The sequence below is a fragment of the Xyrauchen texanus genome, chromosome 18 (genome assembly GCF_025860055.1).
Source record: "Xyrauchen texanus isolate HMW12.3.18 chromosome 18, RBS_HiC_50CHRs, whole genome shotgun sequence".
NCBI classification, from domain to species: domain Eukaryota; kingdom Metazoa; phylum Chordata; class Actinopteri; order Cypriniformes; family Catostomidae; genus Xyrauchen; species Xyrauchen texanus.
Genome location: NC_068293.1, coordinates 4,494,255 through 4,515,817, shown reverse-complemented (window position 1 = coordinate 4,515,817; position 21,563 = coordinate 4,494,255). Strand labels below are relative to the sequence as shown.

The window sequence follows — 21,563 nt, the reverse complement described above, 5'->3', positions numbered from 1 at the left end:
ACAAACAACATTTTCTCCAAAATACTACAGTGTGGACACATTCCCAAAAAATGTGAGGGGCAGATTCATCACAGCATTACAGAAGGAGCCACGTGGATCTATTTCAGGGAGCATGTTTCTTAAATAAAGATAGACTGGGTAAAAACGGTGCAACAGTTTAAAGGACACCTCATTAACCTTGTTGGTAATTAAATATTTGTGAGGTAAAGACCATACGACCTGCGTCAGACATGCTTGTGTCGCGTCTCGGGTGTGTTGCGTCATAAAAATAAAATGTTTAGGTCACTGTGTCAAGTTAAATATAGTTTAATACTCAATCTTTAAACACATCTTGAGATCCCTTGGTTCGCACGTTTATGTTGTGTGTCCGCTGAAGAGTTGTTAATGTTTTGTTCACTGTAATAAACTGTGCGTTGCTCACACAGCTGAAATTTCACTTACTGCCCTCTGGAGTAAACAGGTGGTACTACAAGATTGAATCTCTCAGGAAAGCATTGCGATTAAATGCGTTAATTTTTTTAACGCGTTATTTTTTTTTTAATTATTCGCACGTTATTAACATGTTAAATCGACAGCCCTAAAAAAAATATATAAAATGTATATTTAAAAACAGCGCTGGATAGTAGTGGAGTACATGTAATCTGGATTATGTTATCAGACTACAAAAAACAAGCACTTGTAATTTGATTAAATTACATTATAATATACTCATAATCGGACTACAGTTACTTTTTACAAGATTACATATTAACAAGGCAATGAAAGTAATTTGTTAATAATGTATTGATCACCCTAATCATTCTCTTTTTCAATCTTTTACATTTTACATTCTAAATCAACACACCGCTGATATACGTTCAGTAAGTCTTTGAGTGTTTTTGGAAGAGAGCGAGAGGGGGAGGGTTGTGTGTAGTGCCAGCCAGGTGAAGTTGGAATGGTCTATCTCAGCATTTAACCACTAGATCTATAGAGATAATTTCATTTTTATGTTGTATAGAATGAAATTACAAAGTGTAGAGAGTTGTTGCACTCACACAAAGTCCTGCAGGTATATGAAGCCAGAGATTCTTATCCAAAACATAGAGATTGCTGTCCGCACACTGAAAAGGTATCCAGACTTAGTCAAGTGTACCGAAAATGAGCCATCTTTATTGTTTACAATATGACAAGGTGAAAAAAGTGCACAGTGCAGTTTTATGGTCATTCATGTAACTTGATGTCTCAATGTTTTGAATTATAAACTTTGGCCATACACTGTCATTACTGTTAGATTTCATTCATGTAATGTTTACATGATGGCATAAAATGGCATAAGGAGCTCTTTTTGTGAGGCTCTTTTTGTTAGTAATAAAAAATGGAATATATTTTCATTCTCTTTGTAATTTTATGTTAAAATTATTTTCTTACTCAAATGCACATGACATAAAATAAAACAGAATTAGGTTGAAAGTAATCCAAAAGTAATTGGATTAGATTAACCCAAACATTTTATCTATGAGATTACTTTACAGATTACATTTCTTCTCATGTAATTTGCAATCAGTATCAGATTACAATTCACAAGTAATCTGCCCAGCACTGTTTAAAAATATGTAAATAATTATATTCAGTTATTGTATCTAAAGTTATTAAGGGGCAATTAACAAAAACAAATATGACAGACTGTCGTAGAATAAAATGTATTAATTATAATATCTTATACAGTATATTTGGTATGTGTTAAATTTGCATGCCAGTGGCACTTGCCAGCTCATTGATATCACTTAATCATTTTGCATTTTTATTCCAACCTTTACTCCAGGTTGGAGAATTCTGTAAATATTAAATTTACACAAAGGGTTATTTTTCCACTATGTTTAACGGTTGCGCTGAAATACTTAGTTGTAACTTCTAACTAGTCTAAGTTGTAACTAACGCATAGGGCTGCAACCACCCTAGACTTGTATCTAAGTTTGTCTTTTCTTTTCTTTTTCTTAAGGACTTTTTGAAATACAGCTCAAAGGCTGGACTGGATTGTCAGGATATAGAGGTAAACGTCTAATCTAGAATACTCAATGAAATAACATAAAAATCATAAACCAAAACCAACAGAGTTTTTAGACATGTGTAAAGCATGTTTAAGCAGAATGTGGTTCATGTTCAGAGGTGAAACAGGTTGTTTGGTTTCCTGTGTAACAGAAGGCAGTAGACCTGATGTCACAGGTGCCCAAGCTGTGCAATGACATGATGAACCTGGGAAGACTGCAGGGATTTGAGGTACCTTGAAAGCAATTCCCCTCCACACATTCATTTAACAAACAGCAGTCGTTGTAAAATCATTAATGTAGTCACTGACTGAGCAATCCATTTAATTATGTAGATTAAACCTCATCATTAAATTGGTGCGGATCCACTTGATGAGTATGTTTGTGTACCGCAGGGTAAGGTGACGAGTCAGGGCAAGCTCCTGCAGCAGGAGACGTTCTTCGTGACAGAGCAGGATTCAGGCGTACTGTCCCGCAGTAAAGAACGCAGGGTCTTCCTCTTCGAGCAGATCGTCATCTTCAGTGAGCTCTTACGCAAAGGCTCGTCCACACCAGGATATCAGTTTAAAAAGAGTATCAAGGTAAGTGGACACCACTTGTAATGATGAAGAAAGAGCTCATTCACTGTAGTTTTCAGTGTGTTACTATAGCAGGTATTCTGATGGCTAGTTTAGCTAAAGTTTGGGCCTTGATGTTTTGAGATAGATCTGATGTAACTTCCTCCTCACTCAAAAAGAACATGTATTGAAACATATGTGCAAAAATGACTCTGAACTGAGCTTCAATACTTGGCCGTCATCATTGATGTCAATTATTAAGTGATCAGAAACTTGGCCCGCCCAGTCACGGAGAAATGTGGAGAAAGCAGGATAAATATTACTCCAAAACACCAGAAGAATGAATGATATTAGTGAAATGTGTTAAAGTCTATCAAAGCATGTGTTGTTTCTGGATTTGTGTACTGTAGCACCTGGCGCCTCACAGGCAGGACATTACAGATTCACTGTCTTTTTACCAGCATATTAATTCACACGGGACAAAAAAAACTGACTAACATATAATGTGGACATCAGGGGGGAAAAAGTAATAATTAAAGGTGTGTGTGTGTGTGTGTGTGTGTGTGTGTGTGTGTGTGTGTGTGTGTGTGTGTGTGTGTGTGTGTGTGTGTGTGCGCAGGTGAGCTACCTCGGTCTGGAAGAGCATGTTGAAAACGACCCTTGTAAGTTTGTGCTGTCGTGTCGTGGGTCGGCCGAGCGTTTTACCCTACAGGCGGCAAACACAGACATTAAACAGCTGTGGGTTAAACACATCACTGATCTACTGGACTTACAGAGCAACTTCCTGTCAGGTGAGCAAACGTCACATCACCTTGACATCTTCAACCAGCCAAAATTGCACTGTTCAGTACACGTATCGCGATACCTACAACGAGCCGCGTAAAAATCATTTAGGAAAAATGCAGGTATGGTGACGGGATTCTTTGAGACCATGTTGTCTTAAAGGGGTCATGACATGAGAAACCAAATTTGCCTTGATCTTTTGGTATATAAGAGGTCTTTGTATCATTAAAACGTCCTGCAAGTTTAATATTTTAAGACGTCCTCCCCATTCTAAACGAATCATTTATTTAATCAAGCTCAAAATACAGCTCGTTCTGGATTCATGGTTAGAAGTGACGTGATGGTTAGAAGTGACGTGTCGGTTAGAAGTGACGTAACAGCGTTTGCATATGACCGCCTCCAGCACAAGATAACTACGCTTTAAGCGCAAGACAACTACGCTCATTTCAGTATCGCCGTCGCCTCACAAGTGTTCAGTCGATGGACAGCGAGCTCTGACAGAGACTACTTGTGCACAGGAAAATTACGATGCCACACAGATGTGCTGTTCCTGGCTGTGGTCAAACAAAACCTCTGAATAAGCTGCCGAAAGATCCAGACGTCAGGGAAAAATGGATGCAGTTTATTTTTTGCGGACGTTCCAGTCACAGCAAGTGTTAACTTAAGCGTTTGTTCTGTACATTTTAAGGATGACTGTTTTGAGAACAAATCTCAATATGATGCTGGCTTTGCCAGAAAACTGTTGCTCAAAGATAAGTCCGTGCCGACTATTCTGGGAACAACGACGACGCTAAACTGTAAGTAATCTATTTTAAACTTTAAACTACTTTTTAAAGCGCAATTTCATTCATTATGAATAATCACAGTGTTTTTACTTAGTTTACTTGCATATTGTTCTGGCTGGGAGCGTCAATAATTGATACATAGGCACTGACGTTAGCCAATCATAACAGTGGGCGTTAACACTGAAGTCTTAAATGGAAAACGCCCCCAAAACAGACTGTTTGAATCAGAGGATGAGAAACAGGGTGGGAAAAGGTCATAAATCACTAGATTTTAAAAGATTTTCTTAAAAAAAAATATATTAATACTATAATTGCACCTAAGGGAACATAATAATACAATAAAAAAAAACCATGTCATGACCCCTTTAAACAGTGAATCGTCTTTGTAATTCTTGAATCTTAAATCATAAGTGTCCTCTCAAGCTTTGTCAGCAATGTGTTTGTACATATGTCTCCACAGCTCTGCAGTCTCCCATCGAGTATCAGAAAGAGCGGAGTGGCTCTCAGTCTCTGACCCGTAACTCATCGAGCAGTGGGCGTGCGGGTCAGTCCAACAGCCGGCCCGGCTCTACTGCATCACTGGGAGCAGAAAAACCCGCTCTGTCCGAACGGAGCTCCACCCCACTAAAGCTACCTACCTCCAACGGCAGCTCCTGCCACGACTTGGGCAGATACCACTCCCCCAGGGTAAGAACACAGCCCTGATGAGATGAAATATTTAGGCTGCCTAGAGTTTACGATACATCAGAGTATGCTGCAAATCCGTTGATTTCAATGGGAATGGTGCGTCAGAAGAAAGGAAATGACTCCATCAAGTGACAAAAAATGGAGAATGTTTTAACATTTGCAGAAGCACACTCTGATGTTGTGACTGTCCTGCAGGTGCATGAGTATTGGTGTGAAAGGCAGTAGACAGAAAAATATCACTGGTTCAGGCTTTTAAGAGCCTTAAGAAAAGTAGTCTCTGCTACATCTAGAGGTCGACCGATAGTGAATATTCCCAATACCGATATCTACCGATGTGGAAAAGCAAATAACCGATTAAATGGCTGATAGTTTTGAAAATCTTTTTATTGTATGTTAAAAAATAAACAGAAATTGATTTGACTTTAAATTATTTAATTTGATTGCTTGTAGAGATCATAGAGTGATCGGAGAAGCAGGAAAGATGACACACAAAACCAGGATGTCCGGTCTGATATGTCTTAATTCCCGGATGTGCGGTTGTTACTCAAAGATTTAAGACCACTAGATGGCGTCACAGACCAATCAGAATTTAGTTTTCCAGAGCGCCATGTAATAAGTAATGATAAAGTGTACAATTATACTATTGTCAACTATCATCTTAAATTTTTGCCAATAAACGATTAAAAAAGAAACCATCTCTAGCGACAACATCAAATAAAATGTGATTTAAATATATGCAATTTATATGTTATATACATTTACTTAATAAAATATATGTCATAATAATGTAATAACTTGCTTTGAACATAAATGACATGGACTATTGGTTAAAGGGTTAGTTCAACCAAAAATGAAAATGATTCCATAATTTACTCACCCTCAAGCTATCTTAGGTGTATATGACTTCTATATGACTATGTCTTCTTTCAGCCAAACACAATCAGAGTTATATAAAAAATATCCGTTTGGATATTAAAATATGCATTTTTTAAGAAAAATATCCATATTTATAACTTTATAAACTATAATCACTGACTTCCGGTAACTGCGTCCATGCGTTCATGAGAGAGTCAAGTTCCGGCGTATGACATAGGATTAGCGTAAGTGATGAACGCGGAAGCGCAGAGGATAAAGGAAGCCATTGAGCGTGTGGACTGCCGTTACCGGAAGTCAGTGATTATAGTTTATAAAGTTAAAAATATGGATAATTGTTTTACAAAAGCACATCGCTTCGCTTCAGAAGGCTTTTAGTAACACCCTGGAGCCCTATGGTTACTTTTTTGATGGATGGATGTGCTTTTTTGGGCTTCAAAATCTAAGGTACCATTCACTCCCATTATAAAGATTGGAAGAGCCAGAATATTTTTTTATATAACTCGGAATGTTTTTGGCTGAAAGAAGAAAGTCAAACACCTAGGATAGCTTGAGGGTGAGTAAATGATGGGATAATTTTCATTTTTGGGTGTTTTTCAACCTTTACTTTTAAGTCCTGTCTGTTAGAGCCATCATCAACAATTTGGATAACTTAAGTAATGTAAATCATTTCAATAAGAAAGATATTACAAGAACATACTAAAGACATTTTTAAGAATTTATTAGAGTTTAGAAATGGTTTACTTGTTAAGGTTTTTGTACATACAAATTGTTTACATAGTTTAATGTTAAAATAATAATTTAGGTACAGTATTTGTGTATTTGTTTGATCATCACCCTGCATTCCATTTCTGTTTGCTCCATTTCCCAATTGTGTATTTAAAGAAGCAGTTTGACATATTTCCTACTACAAAAGAAAAGAGAGAGCGGGACATGTCTTCAACAATTAGCGTAGTATACGTAATATTACAGAAATAAAATGGTTTATGAATGCCATTTCCTGTTGACTTTAAGTGGGAGCCTATGCAGTTCAGTTTCACCAAGAGGCTAAACTGGATTTTTTTTAGGAGAGGTTGTGCCAGGGACATGCCAGGAATATTTTTTATGAAACTTTGTGTACTTCCTGCATTTTATAAAAGAACCTCAGGCTTTAGGGAGTTACTTGATCTGCATTGTTGACACACTCTCACTCTTTTATCATGGAAATGAACTTCAGGAGTTTTGTTATTAGCGCGTGTCTAGCCAAGATTTACTGTCTTTCGGTGGGGTGTTTGGCATATATGGCACACTTAAGACAACCTTGAATTTCAGATGTGTGTTTTAACCATATGTTTTGTGTGTGTGTGTGTGTGTGTGTGCAGCAGCAGCATGACGGTGTGGGTTGTAACGGTACGTCATCCTCCTTGATGGTGACTCAGGACTATAATGCACTGAAAGAGAATGAGATCTGTGTCACGCAGGGTGAGACGGTGCAGATACTGGCAACTAATCAGCAGAACATGTATCTGGTGTACCGTCCCGCTAACAGCCAATCACCAGCCGCAGAGGGCTGGGTGCCGGGACATATCCTGGGCCCGGTCACGAAATCCCTTGTAGACACAACTGCAGACTCAAACATCAAGTAAGTGTCAATCAGCACTAACTGGAGCTCTGATTGGATTGCTTAAAGTCTGCAACCACCCCCCCCCCTTTTATTTTTTGTTGTGTGAACACCCCCACCCCATTCTATTGGGACTAATCCGGATGTTTTGGACATTTTTACAGAAAGATTGATATTGTGAGCTTTTTTTCTCGGCTTAACGTTAAAAAAACGAAGGAAGATAAATTTTGTTTTGTTGACTTTTGCGAGGAATCTTACATCAGTGTGGAAACGGACATGTCTGGACACTTATTTAAGTTCTTAACACCTTGTTTTTTTATCATTTCTTTGTTTTATTGTCAATAGATTTCTTATTTTGTTGATGAAAGACAAAAAAGAGATAAAGGAAAGGACTTGTGAAGGGATTGGCCCGTTTCTCCTCATGGAGAACATGTATACTGTTGTCTATGGCAATTTTTTTTATAAGTTGTGTATTTGTTTTAATTGTATTTTTGTATAGTATTTTTTTTCTCTTTTCATTTATTTTTTTCTTTTACAGGATCACATGTTGGCCACTTACTGTAAATACTGTTCCTTTGTTTACTGTTTTTAGTGCATTCCTGTAAAAAGCATTTTGCACTATTTAACTGAACACTTATTAATGAAGTCAGGTTTGTGCAATAAAACTACAGTTGCAATGTTGTAGTGTAATGAATCATTTAAAATGTATTCTAATAAATATGTAAAATAAAATTTTGACATGCGCATGACTTAACATGAGTTAGTCAATTGAATCCTTTTTTATTTTGACTTTGTATAGTTTTCTCAAAAATGGTAGTGCCAATCGAAGGATAACGCAATTACTAGTTAAATGAATTGCAATTTTCAGACCTTTTAAAAAGTCCCAAATCTCATTTGAAGTATAGAAATGGTGCAGCTTATTTTGATTTATTCATATAATTTCTAATTTTCGTAATGTAGTTTGTTGAACACTTATTTTGTGTTTGTACTAACCTCACCGGTCCTTGACAGTAAAGGTTTGTGTGTGAAGCAGAATTTGCTGTGATCTACAAAAAAAAAAAAATACTAGCCAAATGCATTTAAATTGAAGCTTCTGCTCTCACACAAACCATGTGTCCACTTTGGTGTAAGGATTTTAATACTTTTATGCATATATATATATATATATATATATATAATACCAGATCTGTTACATTCCTCTTGATTCTTGTGGGTTAATACTAAATGCAACCAGTATTTGGACACTTAAGTCACACTTACTAATGTCTGAATTTCATTGAAGTTTTAGTGCATTTATATGAGCTTGCTTTGATATTTTGTTATGCGGTGACATTCAGGCATTGGTTAGTGTGCAAATGCATCTGTAGGTGTCCGAATACTTTTATTCGTGGCGGTTATTGAGTGGGGAATTGCATAGGCTGATAACTGGCCATTGAGTATCTACACATATCAGTGCTATATGTTAACAAACAAATATCTTATTTTTCTTTCTTTTTTTTTTTTTTTTTTGTGGACCTAAAAATAATGTTCCCCCTCAAGAGCTTTAATTTGCTTTACCTTGTTATATGTGCATTTCCATGAGCATGTGTTGGGTTTGACCACTTGATGTTTTGACACAACAGGAAGTCTCTGTCATGGAACACGCTTCGTGCTCGCAAGCGTGCTGAGAAGGACATTACGCCCCTCAAAAGTGACATTAAGGTTGAGAATGGACTGCGTAAGACTAAAGATATTCTCAGCAGCAAGGTCACTGTAAAAGTGAGTAGGAGGACGGTGTGCGTGTGTGTGTGTGTGTGGGGGCAGGCTGCATCCTCGCTTGTGTGAAAATAAACCAAGATACGGCACTCACTTTACTTGTGTTTGTATAATGACAGCATGACACTAATGGTCACTCAACAAGTTTCGATAATCATGTTTTTTTTTTTTTGTATTATTATTATTCTGGTTGTTGTTGTTATATTTTTTTTTTATTTATTTAACTATTAATGTGCAATTTAAACAGGTCAGGTTTCTCCATTACTCCAAATACTCCAAATACTCCCAACATTTCTAGCCTAATTTGTTTTATTATTAATATTAAATTGTTAAATTGATGTTATTTTTTATTTTGCACTTGTCATACTGCACAGATGGTTGTTCAGTTTATAACACTCATTAACTGAGGATTGTTTTATTCCCCTCTGGGATTCTTTCAAACTTTAAACTTCGTCTTGCTGTATTTCTGTGCTATGAAGTGTGTAACATCTCTCTGTCTCTCTAAATAACAGGAGACTCACAGCTCAGATGAGTCCGAATGTGAGGATGAACTAGACCCCAAAACTAGTATGGAGGTAGACACGCTGCTCTCAATGCATGCTGCCTATCAGTTTAGTGCTTACCCATGATCTGTGATAAACTGAATTTAAAAGGGAACATCGGAGGCTTTAAAACTGTAAGATAAAGAAATACCTGGACCCCTTTAAAAATGAGTTTGCTTTAATGTAAGTGTACTAAAACAGACAGTATTCAATGATAAATGTAACCGTAATTACTGTAGATGTCACATGGCCTCATTATGTAGCATGTTTAATTCAGGGTGCAACCTGGTCTCATAGAATCAGATTACTGGACCTATATTTTTGCTAAATGGTTTTTACATGTCTCTGTATGTATTGGAGCAGTTTCCTGGTGAAATGAACACTAGAGGCACAACAACAGCAATTAGTGCGTTCAAGACCTCCTGGGAAGTTCGTACTTACTAGGTCAAAGATTGTACATATGATGTCATGTGCATTCAAGTGATTTTAGTCTGAAAGAATGGACCCTGTTTCTCATACTAGCGAAGCTAATTAGTTTTCAGGACCAGTGCAACAAAATGTGTGAAAGCCGCACATTAGGTGTGTAATTAATCCTTTATTTATCCAGATTATAATTCTCAAGCGGCTACATATAATGATGGGACATGTAGTTGCATGCACAAGCCTGTCGCTGCATAAACCAGCTAAAATTAGTCTTATTTCATGGCAAGCTTTCTGACTTTGTGGCGGTGTTCATGTACCCTCAACTTGTAAATACGAATATTCTGACATGTCTTGAATGCACCAAATTGCTTTTATTCACTTTCACACAAGTCTCGAGTAAATCGACAGATTATCAATTCATGGACCGTTACTTTTCGCTCTGTTTCTCACTCAATGTTATCTCATGACATCGATACACGTTTACTATAGTGCATATAGAGCACAACATAACCAATTACATTCACAATCTTGTTCACGAGACAGGAGCACTTGCGATGCAAAGGGAGCACCATAAATTGACGTGGTTGCTTCAGCAATTGTGTCTGTCATCTCACATTTGCTTTTTATGACACTATCGGTAAGGTTTAGGTTGAAGGTTTAGGGTAGTGAGGTTGGTTTTATTGATGTAAAACTTATTAGAGCATTAAAGTGATAGTTCACCAAAAATAAAAATTCTCTCATTATTTGCTCACCCGCATGATATCCCAGGTGTGTATGACTTTCTTCACCAGAACCGATTTGAAGACAATATCTCAGCTCAGAAGGTCCTTAAAATGCAAGTGAATGGTGATTTCTCTTTTGAAGCTCCAAAAATCACAGAAAGTGAGCATAAACTTCATCCATACGACACCAGCTGTTAACTTAATGTCTTCTAAAGCGACATGAACGCTTTTGATGCAAAAAAGATCAATATTTAAGTACTTTTGTAACTCTAAATCATTGCTTTAGGTCATGAATGGTACGTGCATGTGACGTAATCATGGTGGCATGTGAGACCCGCAAGAACTAAGGTACGTGCGTCACATTTGGAAGAGCAGCGCTGTTTACAAGTGAGTAGGCGGAACGCTTTACAGTAGCTAGATTGGTTTTGGTTTAGAGAAATGGTAAATGGTCTGCACTTATATAGCGCCTTTTTAACCTTAACGGTATTCAAAGCGCTTTACACTGTGACTCATTCACCCATTCACACACACATTCATACACCAATGGTGGCAGAGCTGCAAGGCACTAGCCTGCCATTGGGAGCAACTTGGGGTTCAGTGCCCAAGGACACTTTGGCATGTGGAGTCGTGTGGGCCAGGATTCGAACCACCAACCCTGCAATAAATGGCCAACCCTCTCTACCAACTGAGCCACAGCCACCCCTCTAGATATGTATTTATTTGTTTCTTTACTCAAATTTGTGTGCTTATACTGGATGTCTCAACTGAGTGGAGAGATTTCTGTGACTATCTGGGATTTTTATGAGCTTCAAAAATCAGATCACCATCCACTTGCATTTTAAGGACCGATTGAGCTAAGATATTTATTCAAATTTTTTTCTAATTTGTTCTGGTGAAGAAAGAAAGTCATACACACCTGGGATATCATGAGGGAGAGTAAATAATCAGAGAATGTTCATATTTGGGTGAACTATCACTTAAACCTTAAAAACTGATGCCTATGATGAACCACGTAATGTCATTTTACAAAACCATCACCACAGTCATGTCATTTCAGATCAGGCTGGTAAAAATGTCTCAACCATTTAATGGACCAAAAAATGGACCAAAAAATATTGGTCCTTTCACTAGATTGGAATCGGATGGTAAAATCAAGTGCATTACATTGTACGATACAGTATTCCACACAATGTGAACTGTTGTATACTGCCCTTTTAGGTTAATGCAGCATATGACTAGGTACCTTACTATGCATGTGCCACTCCAAACATAGTTTGTGCCAATGCACTACCATGAATATGATCTCATGTGATGGTGCTGCCCTCTAGTGACTGGTACTGAGGTCAAAAAACACAATGATTTCCTTCCTTTGCTGTGATGTAAAATTTGGTTATTTAAGGTGTGTTTGTTTAAATGCATAAAAAATGTGCCTGTAACACTCCTCTATCTGTTTTGCAGTTATTGAACCCTAATTTCATCCAAGAGGGTGAGTTTATGAATGCACACTTGCTGTGATGTTCAATATGTCTGTATTTTCTGTTAAAATGTATTGTTTAATGAGACATACAATGTATATTTTCATTATTTTCTTGAATGAGCTGAGATGGAGAGGAGAACTAAAAAAAGTGTGCATCAGAGTAACATTGTGTTATTGCTATAGGACCATAACAAAAAAAAAAACGGCAACAAAAAGCATACCGCCATGGTACTCTCTGATACTTCTTTTTTTTAGTGGTATTAATCCTGTTGTGTGTTTTATTTAACACAATGTGTGGTCTGATTGTAATCACGTCTTGTGTGTCTAATGTAGTGGCTCCAGAGTTCCTGACCCCTTTAGCAGACGTGACTTGTGCTCTGGGGGAGACGGTGGTGCTGTGCTGTAAAGTGTGCGCTCGACCCAAACCAACCATCACACTGAAAGGACCCGATCAAAGTCTGCTGGTCAACAACAACAGATTCACTATCAACATCAGGTACAGATCATTAATGACCCCCTCGTGCCACCAAAACAGCACCAACCCGCTTCTCAGGATAGCATTCTGACATGATATTCTTCTCAACACAATTGTACAGAGTGGTTATCTGAGTTACTGTAGACTTTGTCGGTGTGGATTCTTGCCGATAACCGATATATCCAGAAATCTTGGTGGAGTTATTCCACCAAATATTGATTTCTGAATGCTTCCTAAGTTAAAACATTAGTATTGTGTTGTTAAAAAATGAATATGAACTTGTTTTCTTTGCATTATTCAAGGTCTGAAAACACAACATATTTTTTGTTATTTTGACCAGTTGTCATTCTCCGCAAATAAATGCTCTAAATGACAATATGTTTTTGGAATTTGGGAGAAATGTTGACAGTATATATACAGTGTCAGTCAAACCAGTGTTGTTTTTAACACTATTTACAATATGCTCATTGTCTCTCCTGAAAGTAACACTCACTCTCTCTCTCTCTCTCTCTCTCTCTCTCTCTCTCTCTCTCTCTCTCTCTCTCTCTCTCACTGTTGATCTTTAGGGACACTGGTGATATTGTGTTGAAGATCTGTAATCTGATGCCGCAGGACACCGGCATCTACACCTGTGTGGTTGTAAATGATCACGGCACAGCCTCCTCTTCTGCCTCCATTAAAGTACAAGGTGTAGAGACATAATGAGATAAAGATGTGAAATATTAAGTTGCTCTTTCAGCATGCTTAACTGAAAATTGTGATGTGGTGCAGGTATCCCAGCAGCCCCTGCTCGGCCTGTGGCACAGGAAGCCAGCAGCACGGCTGTGATCGTCCACTGGCTTCCTCCGGCCAGCTCTGGAAACTCTGCCATCTCCAGCTACACTGTGGAATACAGACAGGAAGGTAAACAATAACTGGACTGCACATTCCCATCAGTCCCATCTTAACAACACTGACAGACACTGACATGCACAGAACGGGGGCTACAGGGGCGCAAGCCCCTGCCCCTTTCGTTCACAAATGTAAAGGTGCCCTTTTAAGCGGAGGTGCCTTTTAAGAGCATGGAGATTTAAACAGAGGTGTCTTTACTACATCATGACTTGTTGTTGCTAGTCATTGGCCAGTAGTATTATTAGGAGGGACATTCTCATTCTTGACAGCATTTGATTGGACAAAAACTTGGACGGCCCCTGAGTCTTCTAAAAGTAAATTTTACACTTAAAGTTGATTTTTACACTAGATCAGTGATTCCCAACCAGGGATGAGTGTACACTAGGGGGTACATATATATACACACACACACACACACACACACACACACACACACACATGGTGGCCAAAAGTTTTAAATAATGTACAGAATCTGCTCAAATTGGTACTTTTATTCACCAAAGGTGGCATTCAAATGATCACAATGTATAGTCAGGACATTAATAACATGAAAAATTACTATTACAATTGGAAAACTTCTCATAAGGGTTCTCATCAAAAAATCCTCCACGTACAGAAATGACAGCTTTGCAGATCCTTCACATTCTAGCTGTCAGTTTGTCCAGATACTCATTTCACCCCACACTTCCTGTAGCACTTGCCATAGATGTGGCTGTCTGTCGGGCACTTCTCACACACCTTACAGTCCAGCTGACCCCACAAAAGCTCAATGGGGTTTCATGGTTATGTTCATGCATTTTGAATGTATATGTTTTCTTTCCGCTATTCTTCTACAGTATCTAAACATCCTAAAATCATTAACATTTATAATTTATAACAAATAATTAAAGGTGACATCCTCTACCATTTTGTTCCAGCTTTGTGTTATCACATTATGTATGTGTAATGTATATGTGTGTGTAGACTCTCTGGTGTGGCAGCAGTCGGTGGTCTCCACTGCAGATGTGTGTGTGAAGATTGAGAATCTGATTCCTGGTGGGCATTATCAGTTCAGGGTCAGTGCCAGTAACCCCTGGGGCATCAGCCCACCCAGTGAACCCTCAAACATGGTGACGTTACCCAGCACAGGTGCGGATCACAATCATATATATATAGCATGACTCATTCAAAGTTATTAAACTCGGTTCGGCATTTACCATATGAAGCATAGACACCAAATTGTCCTTTCAGTCCTTTAAGTTCAAACTAATTTTAATTGTAATTTACATCCTGTAAGTAACACAAGTAACAGTATTTTTAGAACTGCATCTGTTAAGTGAAAAAGCACTAATTTCATTAAAATCACTAAATATTATTTTTTTTTAAACATTAAATTTCTTCCCTTCTATGAAGCCTCGACATATGATGGCACAGGAATCCAATGGAAAGACAACTTTGATTCTGCGTTCACTGAAATATGTGAAATTGGACGGTAAACAGTTTTTACCTTCATTAAAATGAAACCAAATGCCCTTCACCATAACAATAACAATCTCAAATGCACTCTTGTGTTTACTCTGTTCTGTTTAGGGGTCGTTTCTCTGTGGTCAGGAGGTGTCTGAGTAAAGCCAGTAAGAAGGAAGTTGCTGTGAAGTTTGTCAATAAGAAGATGCAGAAGAAAGAGCAGGTGGCCCATGAAGCTGATATCCTGCGTCACGTCCAACATCCACAGCTGGTGGCGCTACTTGACACCTATGAGTCGCCCACAGCGTACATGCTGGTTCTTGAGCTGTGAGTTAATACATTTAGAAAGCAGATACACCGTTTGGATACAGTTTGATGCCTGTATGTTTTACAGTTCACTACCGTTTCTATTATTAAATGATATTAACTTAATATACCAAACTTCTGGAACTACAAAAATCTGCTCTTCACTTCAGAATATTTTCTTAATCATTTTAGAAACTACAGGGTTAGGGTTAGTGTTAAAGACACATGAGGACTTCATCAAGAGTGGCCTTTTTCAGGAGCAATAATCCATATTAGAGACCGTACAGAGTGTCACTCACCCAAACACAAAACAGCATCAGGGTAACACACGTGACACTCAAATAATGCAAGAGAAACACTACCTAAACTACATAAAATGTAACACAGAAATAATAAAAAACATATCCGTTTCTATGAAATATTATGAAATGTGAATGGTCACGCAGGGACTACAGGGAAAGCCTGATTATTGTTTTTCATTGTCTGTAAATGTAACAAATGCATGTATTCTCTTGTTAAACATAATGTTAAGGGTTATTTTCAATTTATTTCCTTTTATTTACTGTTTAATTTATATGTTGTTTTATTTTTGTACTTTATTTTATTTCAATTAAATTAACAAACTTTTCTTTAAGTCATTGTCAATATATCAGACTTAAGTCAGAGCGTGAAATATCTGTATAATAATATTTTGCATAGTTATAATTAAAATAAATGATTACATAAACTTAATTCTAAATTGGGGCTGTAATTGTGCATTTCACAGTGATTTACCTTAAAGGGATAGTTCCCCCAAAATAAAAATTCTCTCATCATTTACTCACCCTCATGCCATCCCAGATGTGTATGACTTTATTTCTTCAGCAGAACACAAATTAAGAATTTTAGAAGAATAGTTAGAAGTGATTTGATAGATGTGGGTAAGAAACAGATCCATATTTAAGTCCTTTTTTACTATAAAGTCTCCTCCCAACCCAGTTGGTGGCCATATCTACAGAGAATGTGAGTCACCAAAAACAAAAGCAGATGGTGAAAGTGGAGATTAATAGTAAAAATTGACCCAAATATTGATCTTTTTCTCACCCACACCTATCATATCGCTTCAGAAGACATGGATTAAACCACTAGAGTCTTATTGATTACTTTTATGCTGCCTTAATGTGCTTTTTTTACCTTCAAATTTCTGGTCACCATTCACTTGCATTGTTCTGAGCTACAGAGCTGGAATATTCTTCTAAAAAACTTAATTTGTGTTCACCAGAAGAAAGAAAGTCATACACATCTGGAATGGCATGAGGGTGAGTAAATGATGCGAGAATTTTAATTTTTGGGTGAACTGTCACTTTAAGTAATTGTTTCATTTGTTTTAAAGACCAAATTCAGTGCTATGATTGTGTTTGTATGTGTACAGAGTGGAAGATGGTCGTCTGTTGGATTATTTGGTGGCTCATGATGAGCTAATGGAGGAGAAGGTGGCTTTCTTCATTAAAGACACACTGGAAGCTCTGCAGTACCTGCACACCTGCAGAGTTGCTCATTTGGACCTCAAGGTAAAATATTACAGAACCTCACATAAGCATGCGATTGTGAATTGTAATGCCTTTAATTCAGTCTTGTTACTTTTACTAGTGTTACACTTACAGAACACATAGAAAAATGTTCTTACTGGTGTCTATTCCTTGCGTGACTGCAGGTCAGTTGTTTTCAGATTTGTGAGCAGATGGATCCATTGTCATCTCATAATTATGGTAAAAAATGTGAGGCAAATTTAGTAATTAGCACGGTGCATCTTTGCCAATTATTGGTGCTTATGCATGCTTTTGATTGTGCTAAAGTAGTCATGGTGTGCGTTGAACTCGTCAGTATGGGTTCGCGATCAAAAGAGAAGTTTGAAAGACTAAGTCTATTGCCCTCAGTGCACGAGCAATAGAATCATCATATATAGCCAGCAAAACCGAAGTATACTTTGTTGTTTGATTCTTATTTTTTCTGTGCCCAATAAATACTTCTCTGATTTTGGAAATAAATTAAATAATCTCATATCTGTGATGGTTATACTTCAGTTATACAAGTATACTGTAACTCTAATGGTATACATTTAAATATATGGCTTCCTTTAATAGCATTAACGTAGTTAGCTAATGTTTGTTAGTCGCTTTTTAGTTGCTTTTATTGTAGCTAACTACTATTAAAAAGTAGTATTGCGTATTGAGCACTGTATAAACTAAATTAAAAGAGTAAATATAGTGCACCATTTTGAGTTCCTCAGATGCAACACTGGAAGCCTCTGGAGAACATCTTGGCACCTCTTCAGCACTCTGAGAAACTTACATGAACTCTAAGGACTATCATTGGTTCCTTTAGTAACCCTATCATGAGGGAAATTTATTTTAGTGTTTAGCTTTACAATTTCAGAGTGGCTTCCCCAACATAGACATGGTTGCCTATGTACTGGTGACTATACCACTAAAGGATAGTTTAGAAATCCATTTAGAAAGTCTCAGACTGCATCCGAAACCAGGAAAATGCTGCCTTCGGAGGCTGTATACAGAGGTAGGAAGGGATCGAGGAATGTCAGAATTTAAAGTTTGTGTCACATCCTGTCTACATTCCATTTATAGTGAGATATTAGTATTGTAGTTATGAAATATACACTTGGTTATCGCCAAAACTCTCCTGATTTTGTTCTAGATTATTAGACCATCGTGGTTCAGTTCATCGTGGATGAATGAAGCAGATGCGTTACCTTTAGTGGACACCAGATGCCGTTAATCAGTTGCTTGTATCCTAGCAACGATGTGACATTATACTGCCTATAGTACCCTGTCCATTGACTGATAGGGCAGCGAGGCAACAAGACACCTACATTAGGTTTCGGACGCCGCCTAAGTCTATACCTCTTTCCTCTCCTACAGCCTGAAAACCTGTTGGTGAACCTACACGTGCCAGTGCCCTGCGTGAAGCTCACAGATCTGGGTGATGCTGTGCAGATCTCGGGTCACCGCTATGTGCATCTGCTCCTTGGGAACCCTGAGTTTGCTGCTCCTGAGCTCATCCAGGGTACCCCGGTGTCCCTTTCCACAGACGTCTGGAGCATGGGGGTGCTGGCGTACATCATGCTCAGCGGCGTCTCACCGTTTCTGGATGAGAGTCTGGAAGAGACCTGCGTCAACATCTGCAGGTTGGACTTTTGCTTTCCTGACGAGTACTTCTGCGGGGTGAGCCATGCCGCCAAAGACTTCATCTTGTCTACGCTTCACCAGGACCCCCGAAAGCGGCCGAGTTCAGCCACGTGTCTGCAGCACCCGTGGGTCAGCGCTCACAGCGGAGATTATTCCAAAACACCGCTGGACACCAGCAGACTCACTGCGTTCATAGACAGACGCAAACAGCTACATGACGTCAGACCGGTGACTAATGTTAAAGGACTAGTCAGCAGTAGTATGGGTCACACCTTATGAGACAAGTCCAGACTACAGTCATTAAAATATATCATATAATTTGTGCACTTACGTGACGTTTTCTACAGAGTGGACATTCTTAGATAAATATTCCAGGTTCAATAAAGTTACTCCTCCATCACTTATAACAAAAAAGGCAGTTGGAGGAAGGCACTTACATGTGAATGGGGCCAGTCCGTAAACACTAAAATACACACCATTTGTTATCATGGCATTTAGTATGTGTTTTCGTAGAATCAAATTGTATATAACTTTACACAGAAAAGTTTAGTGAGTGATTTTATAACACTAAAATCATGTTAACACATATTGTTTATGTCTTGTGGTTCAGTGTCTCACTGTAAACTACATTTTTGCTTTTTTAATGAAAAGTTGTTTGGACAAGTATTAAATGGATGGTTCACCCAAAAAGAAAATGGTGTGAAAATGGAGAAAATGGAGTGGTGGTGGCGTAGTGGGCTAAAGCACTGAACTGGTAAGCAGAAGGTTGTTGGTTTGATCCCCACAGCCACCACCATTGTGTCCTTGAGCAAGGCACTTCATTCCAGGTTGCTCCGGGGGGATTGTCCCTGTAATAAGGGCACTGTAAGTCGCTTTGGATAAAAGCGTCTGCCAAATGTGCAAATGTAAAGAAAAAGGCTTTCATCATTTACTCACCTACATGTTCCATATAAGTACGAGTTTCTTCTGTGGAACACTTAATATGTTGTTTGGCAGAATGTTGATTGGAATATAATGCATGAGCTGTATGGAATACTTCTGGTGCTTTTATGGAGCTCAACACCTTCTGTGCCCTTTCAATTTCTTCGTATGGAACAGAGCGGTATTCTGCACATCCTTCAAAGCCAGACAGGTTTGGAGCAACTTTAAGGTGTTATAAATGATGACAGAGTTTTCACTTTTGGGTGAACTATTCCTTAAATGAACTGTGGTCAGTTGAAAGCAAGAAAGAAAGTCAGAGTTGTGTCGAAAGTGGTGAGGAGTTGGATATTGAACGACCTAAACAGGAAAATCCGTCATCTTTAATTCAGCAGATCTATTTTTCTCAAACTCCTCAAGATAAACAAAAGGATGTAGAATATTACAGGTAATAATTATTGTACAAATATAACTGCATGTAGAAAGAATTGAACATCCACCATATAAAATCAGTTTGGAAAGTCTGGCCTCATGATTTGAGTTTTATCACCAATGTAGATTATTTAGTGAGGCAGTTTTTAGCCATAATGAGGAATTGTATCAAGAATGTTTGTGATTGTATTTCTGTTTGTTTATTTGAATGTTGTTGTTTCAGATAATTCGCTTAAGCAGATAAAGCTTATTTAACATTTATTTAATTTCAACCAATCCCCACATAATGTCCAGGTAGAACCCCAAAGCCTTAAACTCTGCTTATTTATTATTTTTCACATATTTATGTATTATATGAATGTCCAGGTATTTGTGTTAAGACATTTACATTTGATTGTATTGTTCAACTATAGTTCTGTATGTTGTAGGCCTACAGTATGTGATGTCAGAGGTGTCCAACTGAATGTCATGTCAGTCATATATCAGCTGTGACATGTCAAATAAATTCATAAACTGTTTCAGATGATAATGTGGCCAAATTATCGAACACACTCTGAAGGAACACTTTTTAACCATTATTACTGTAAAATGACAGTGAGAGTAACCTAACGTCCTGTCTACAATGGACTTGTGGACAATGGAAACTGCTCTTTCCCTCAAATTTGTTTTAACCATTTTAAAGTAGGCCTACTTATTTATTAGAATAAGTCAACTGGTATTATCACCAAAAGCCTTTGTGTCATTCCACAGGACAGTACAACAGTATCATTTGCAGGTTAATATTTGTATATCTGGTTGGAAACACTGCTATGGACAGTTCTGTCAAAAATGTATTTGACATACAACAACACATCACAATGCTACAGTTGACATGACTGTATTTCACTCTTCTTTATTGGTCAGGGACTCAGGCCATTGAATGACGTTTCAGTTGTGTATTATGATAGCATTATAGCATGACACACCTGTGAATACTGCATTAGGACAATCATCACATTAATGACATCACAGCAACTTTGCTTTTGCTGAGATCTATCTCATGTATAACCTCATCGGTACCTGCTGTATATTGCTTCTGCTCTGCATTGATAACCTCTGTCACATCATAAGTGTTTGACTCAGCTTCATGTCAGCACATCTGAAACAAGCAGCATAATGTTATCAGAATGTTAGTTTAATTCTATATTTACATAAAATAGTTTGAAGCAGCTATTAGGTCTCTATCAAACTTTGATGTTTCCTGTGTAAACCAGTGAGGCAGGGTCACAGCCTCTATCTCAGGAGTTCTCTGAAGAATATAGCCACATCTACTCTACTCCATGCATAGGCCTATAGCCCTGCAATAGGATTGTATAGAAGTCTCTGTGTAAAATTTGCATTCAAAAACAGAAATATTCTTTTTCTTGATTCATATGGGCTGTTTGTTTGTAACTGAATGTTTAATAAACAGTGCTTTGTTTTTGAAAAAAAAAAAAAAAATGGTGATTGGAATGGTGATTTTTGGATGTGGTTTAATTTATTCAAATAAGCTACTCTATTAAACATTATGCAGAATGCTTTTGTAGCAAGTGTTAAAGCTGAATGAAACTCCACTACATATAATCAAAGTCATAGTGTACTCTCTGAAGTTTGGGAACCAAGAACTGCAGATCTAAAATTTAGAATTTAAACAATAAGGGTGAAACAAC

At 37.7% G+C, this 21,563-nt stretch overlaps 1 protein-coding gene across 3 annotated transcripts in view; it reads left to right on the top strand.

Annotated features, from left to right (window-relative positions):
* The window catches only part of kalrna (kalirin RhoGEF kinase a), a 281,969-nt gene extending 260,647 nt beyond the window's left edge, over positions 1-21,322 (top strand). For all 3 annotated transcript variants that reach the window (XM_052148011.1, XM_052148009.1, XM_052148010.1), the window contains 17 exons: positions 1,979-2,029; positions 2,179-2,256; positions 2,420-2,605; positions 3,201-3,372; positions 4,610-4,836; positions 7,071-7,330; positions 8,932-9,067; positions 9,577-9,639; positions 12,210-12,237; positions 12,562-12,724; positions 13,270-13,391; positions 13,475-13,606; positions 14,558-14,722; positions 14,987-15,065; positions 15,164-15,364; positions 16,755-16,893; positions 18,259-21,322. In XM_052148011.1, the coding sequence (XP_052003971.1) occupies positions 1,979-2,029; positions 2,179-2,256; positions 2,420-2,605; positions 3,201-3,372; positions 4,610-4,836; positions 7,071-7,330; positions 8,932-9,067; positions 9,577-9,639; positions 12,210-12,237; positions 12,562-12,724; positions 13,270-13,391; positions 13,475-13,606; positions 14,558-14,722; positions 14,987-15,065; positions 15,164-15,364; positions 16,755-16,893; positions 18,259-18,804 (2,748 nt within the window). In that variant the 3' untranslated portion in view covers positions 18,805-21,322. The remainder of the gene's footprint in view (positions 1-1,978; positions 2,030-2,178; positions 2,257-2,419; positions 2,606-3,200; positions 3,373-4,609; positions 4,837-7,070; positions 7,331-8,931; positions 9,068-9,576; positions 9,640-12,209; positions 12,238-12,561; positions 12,725-13,269; positions 13,392-13,474; positions 13,607-14,557; positions 14,723-14,986; positions 15,066-15,163; positions 15,365-16,754; positions 16,894-18,258) is intronic.
* Positions 21,323-21,563: the final 241 nt, after the last annotated feature.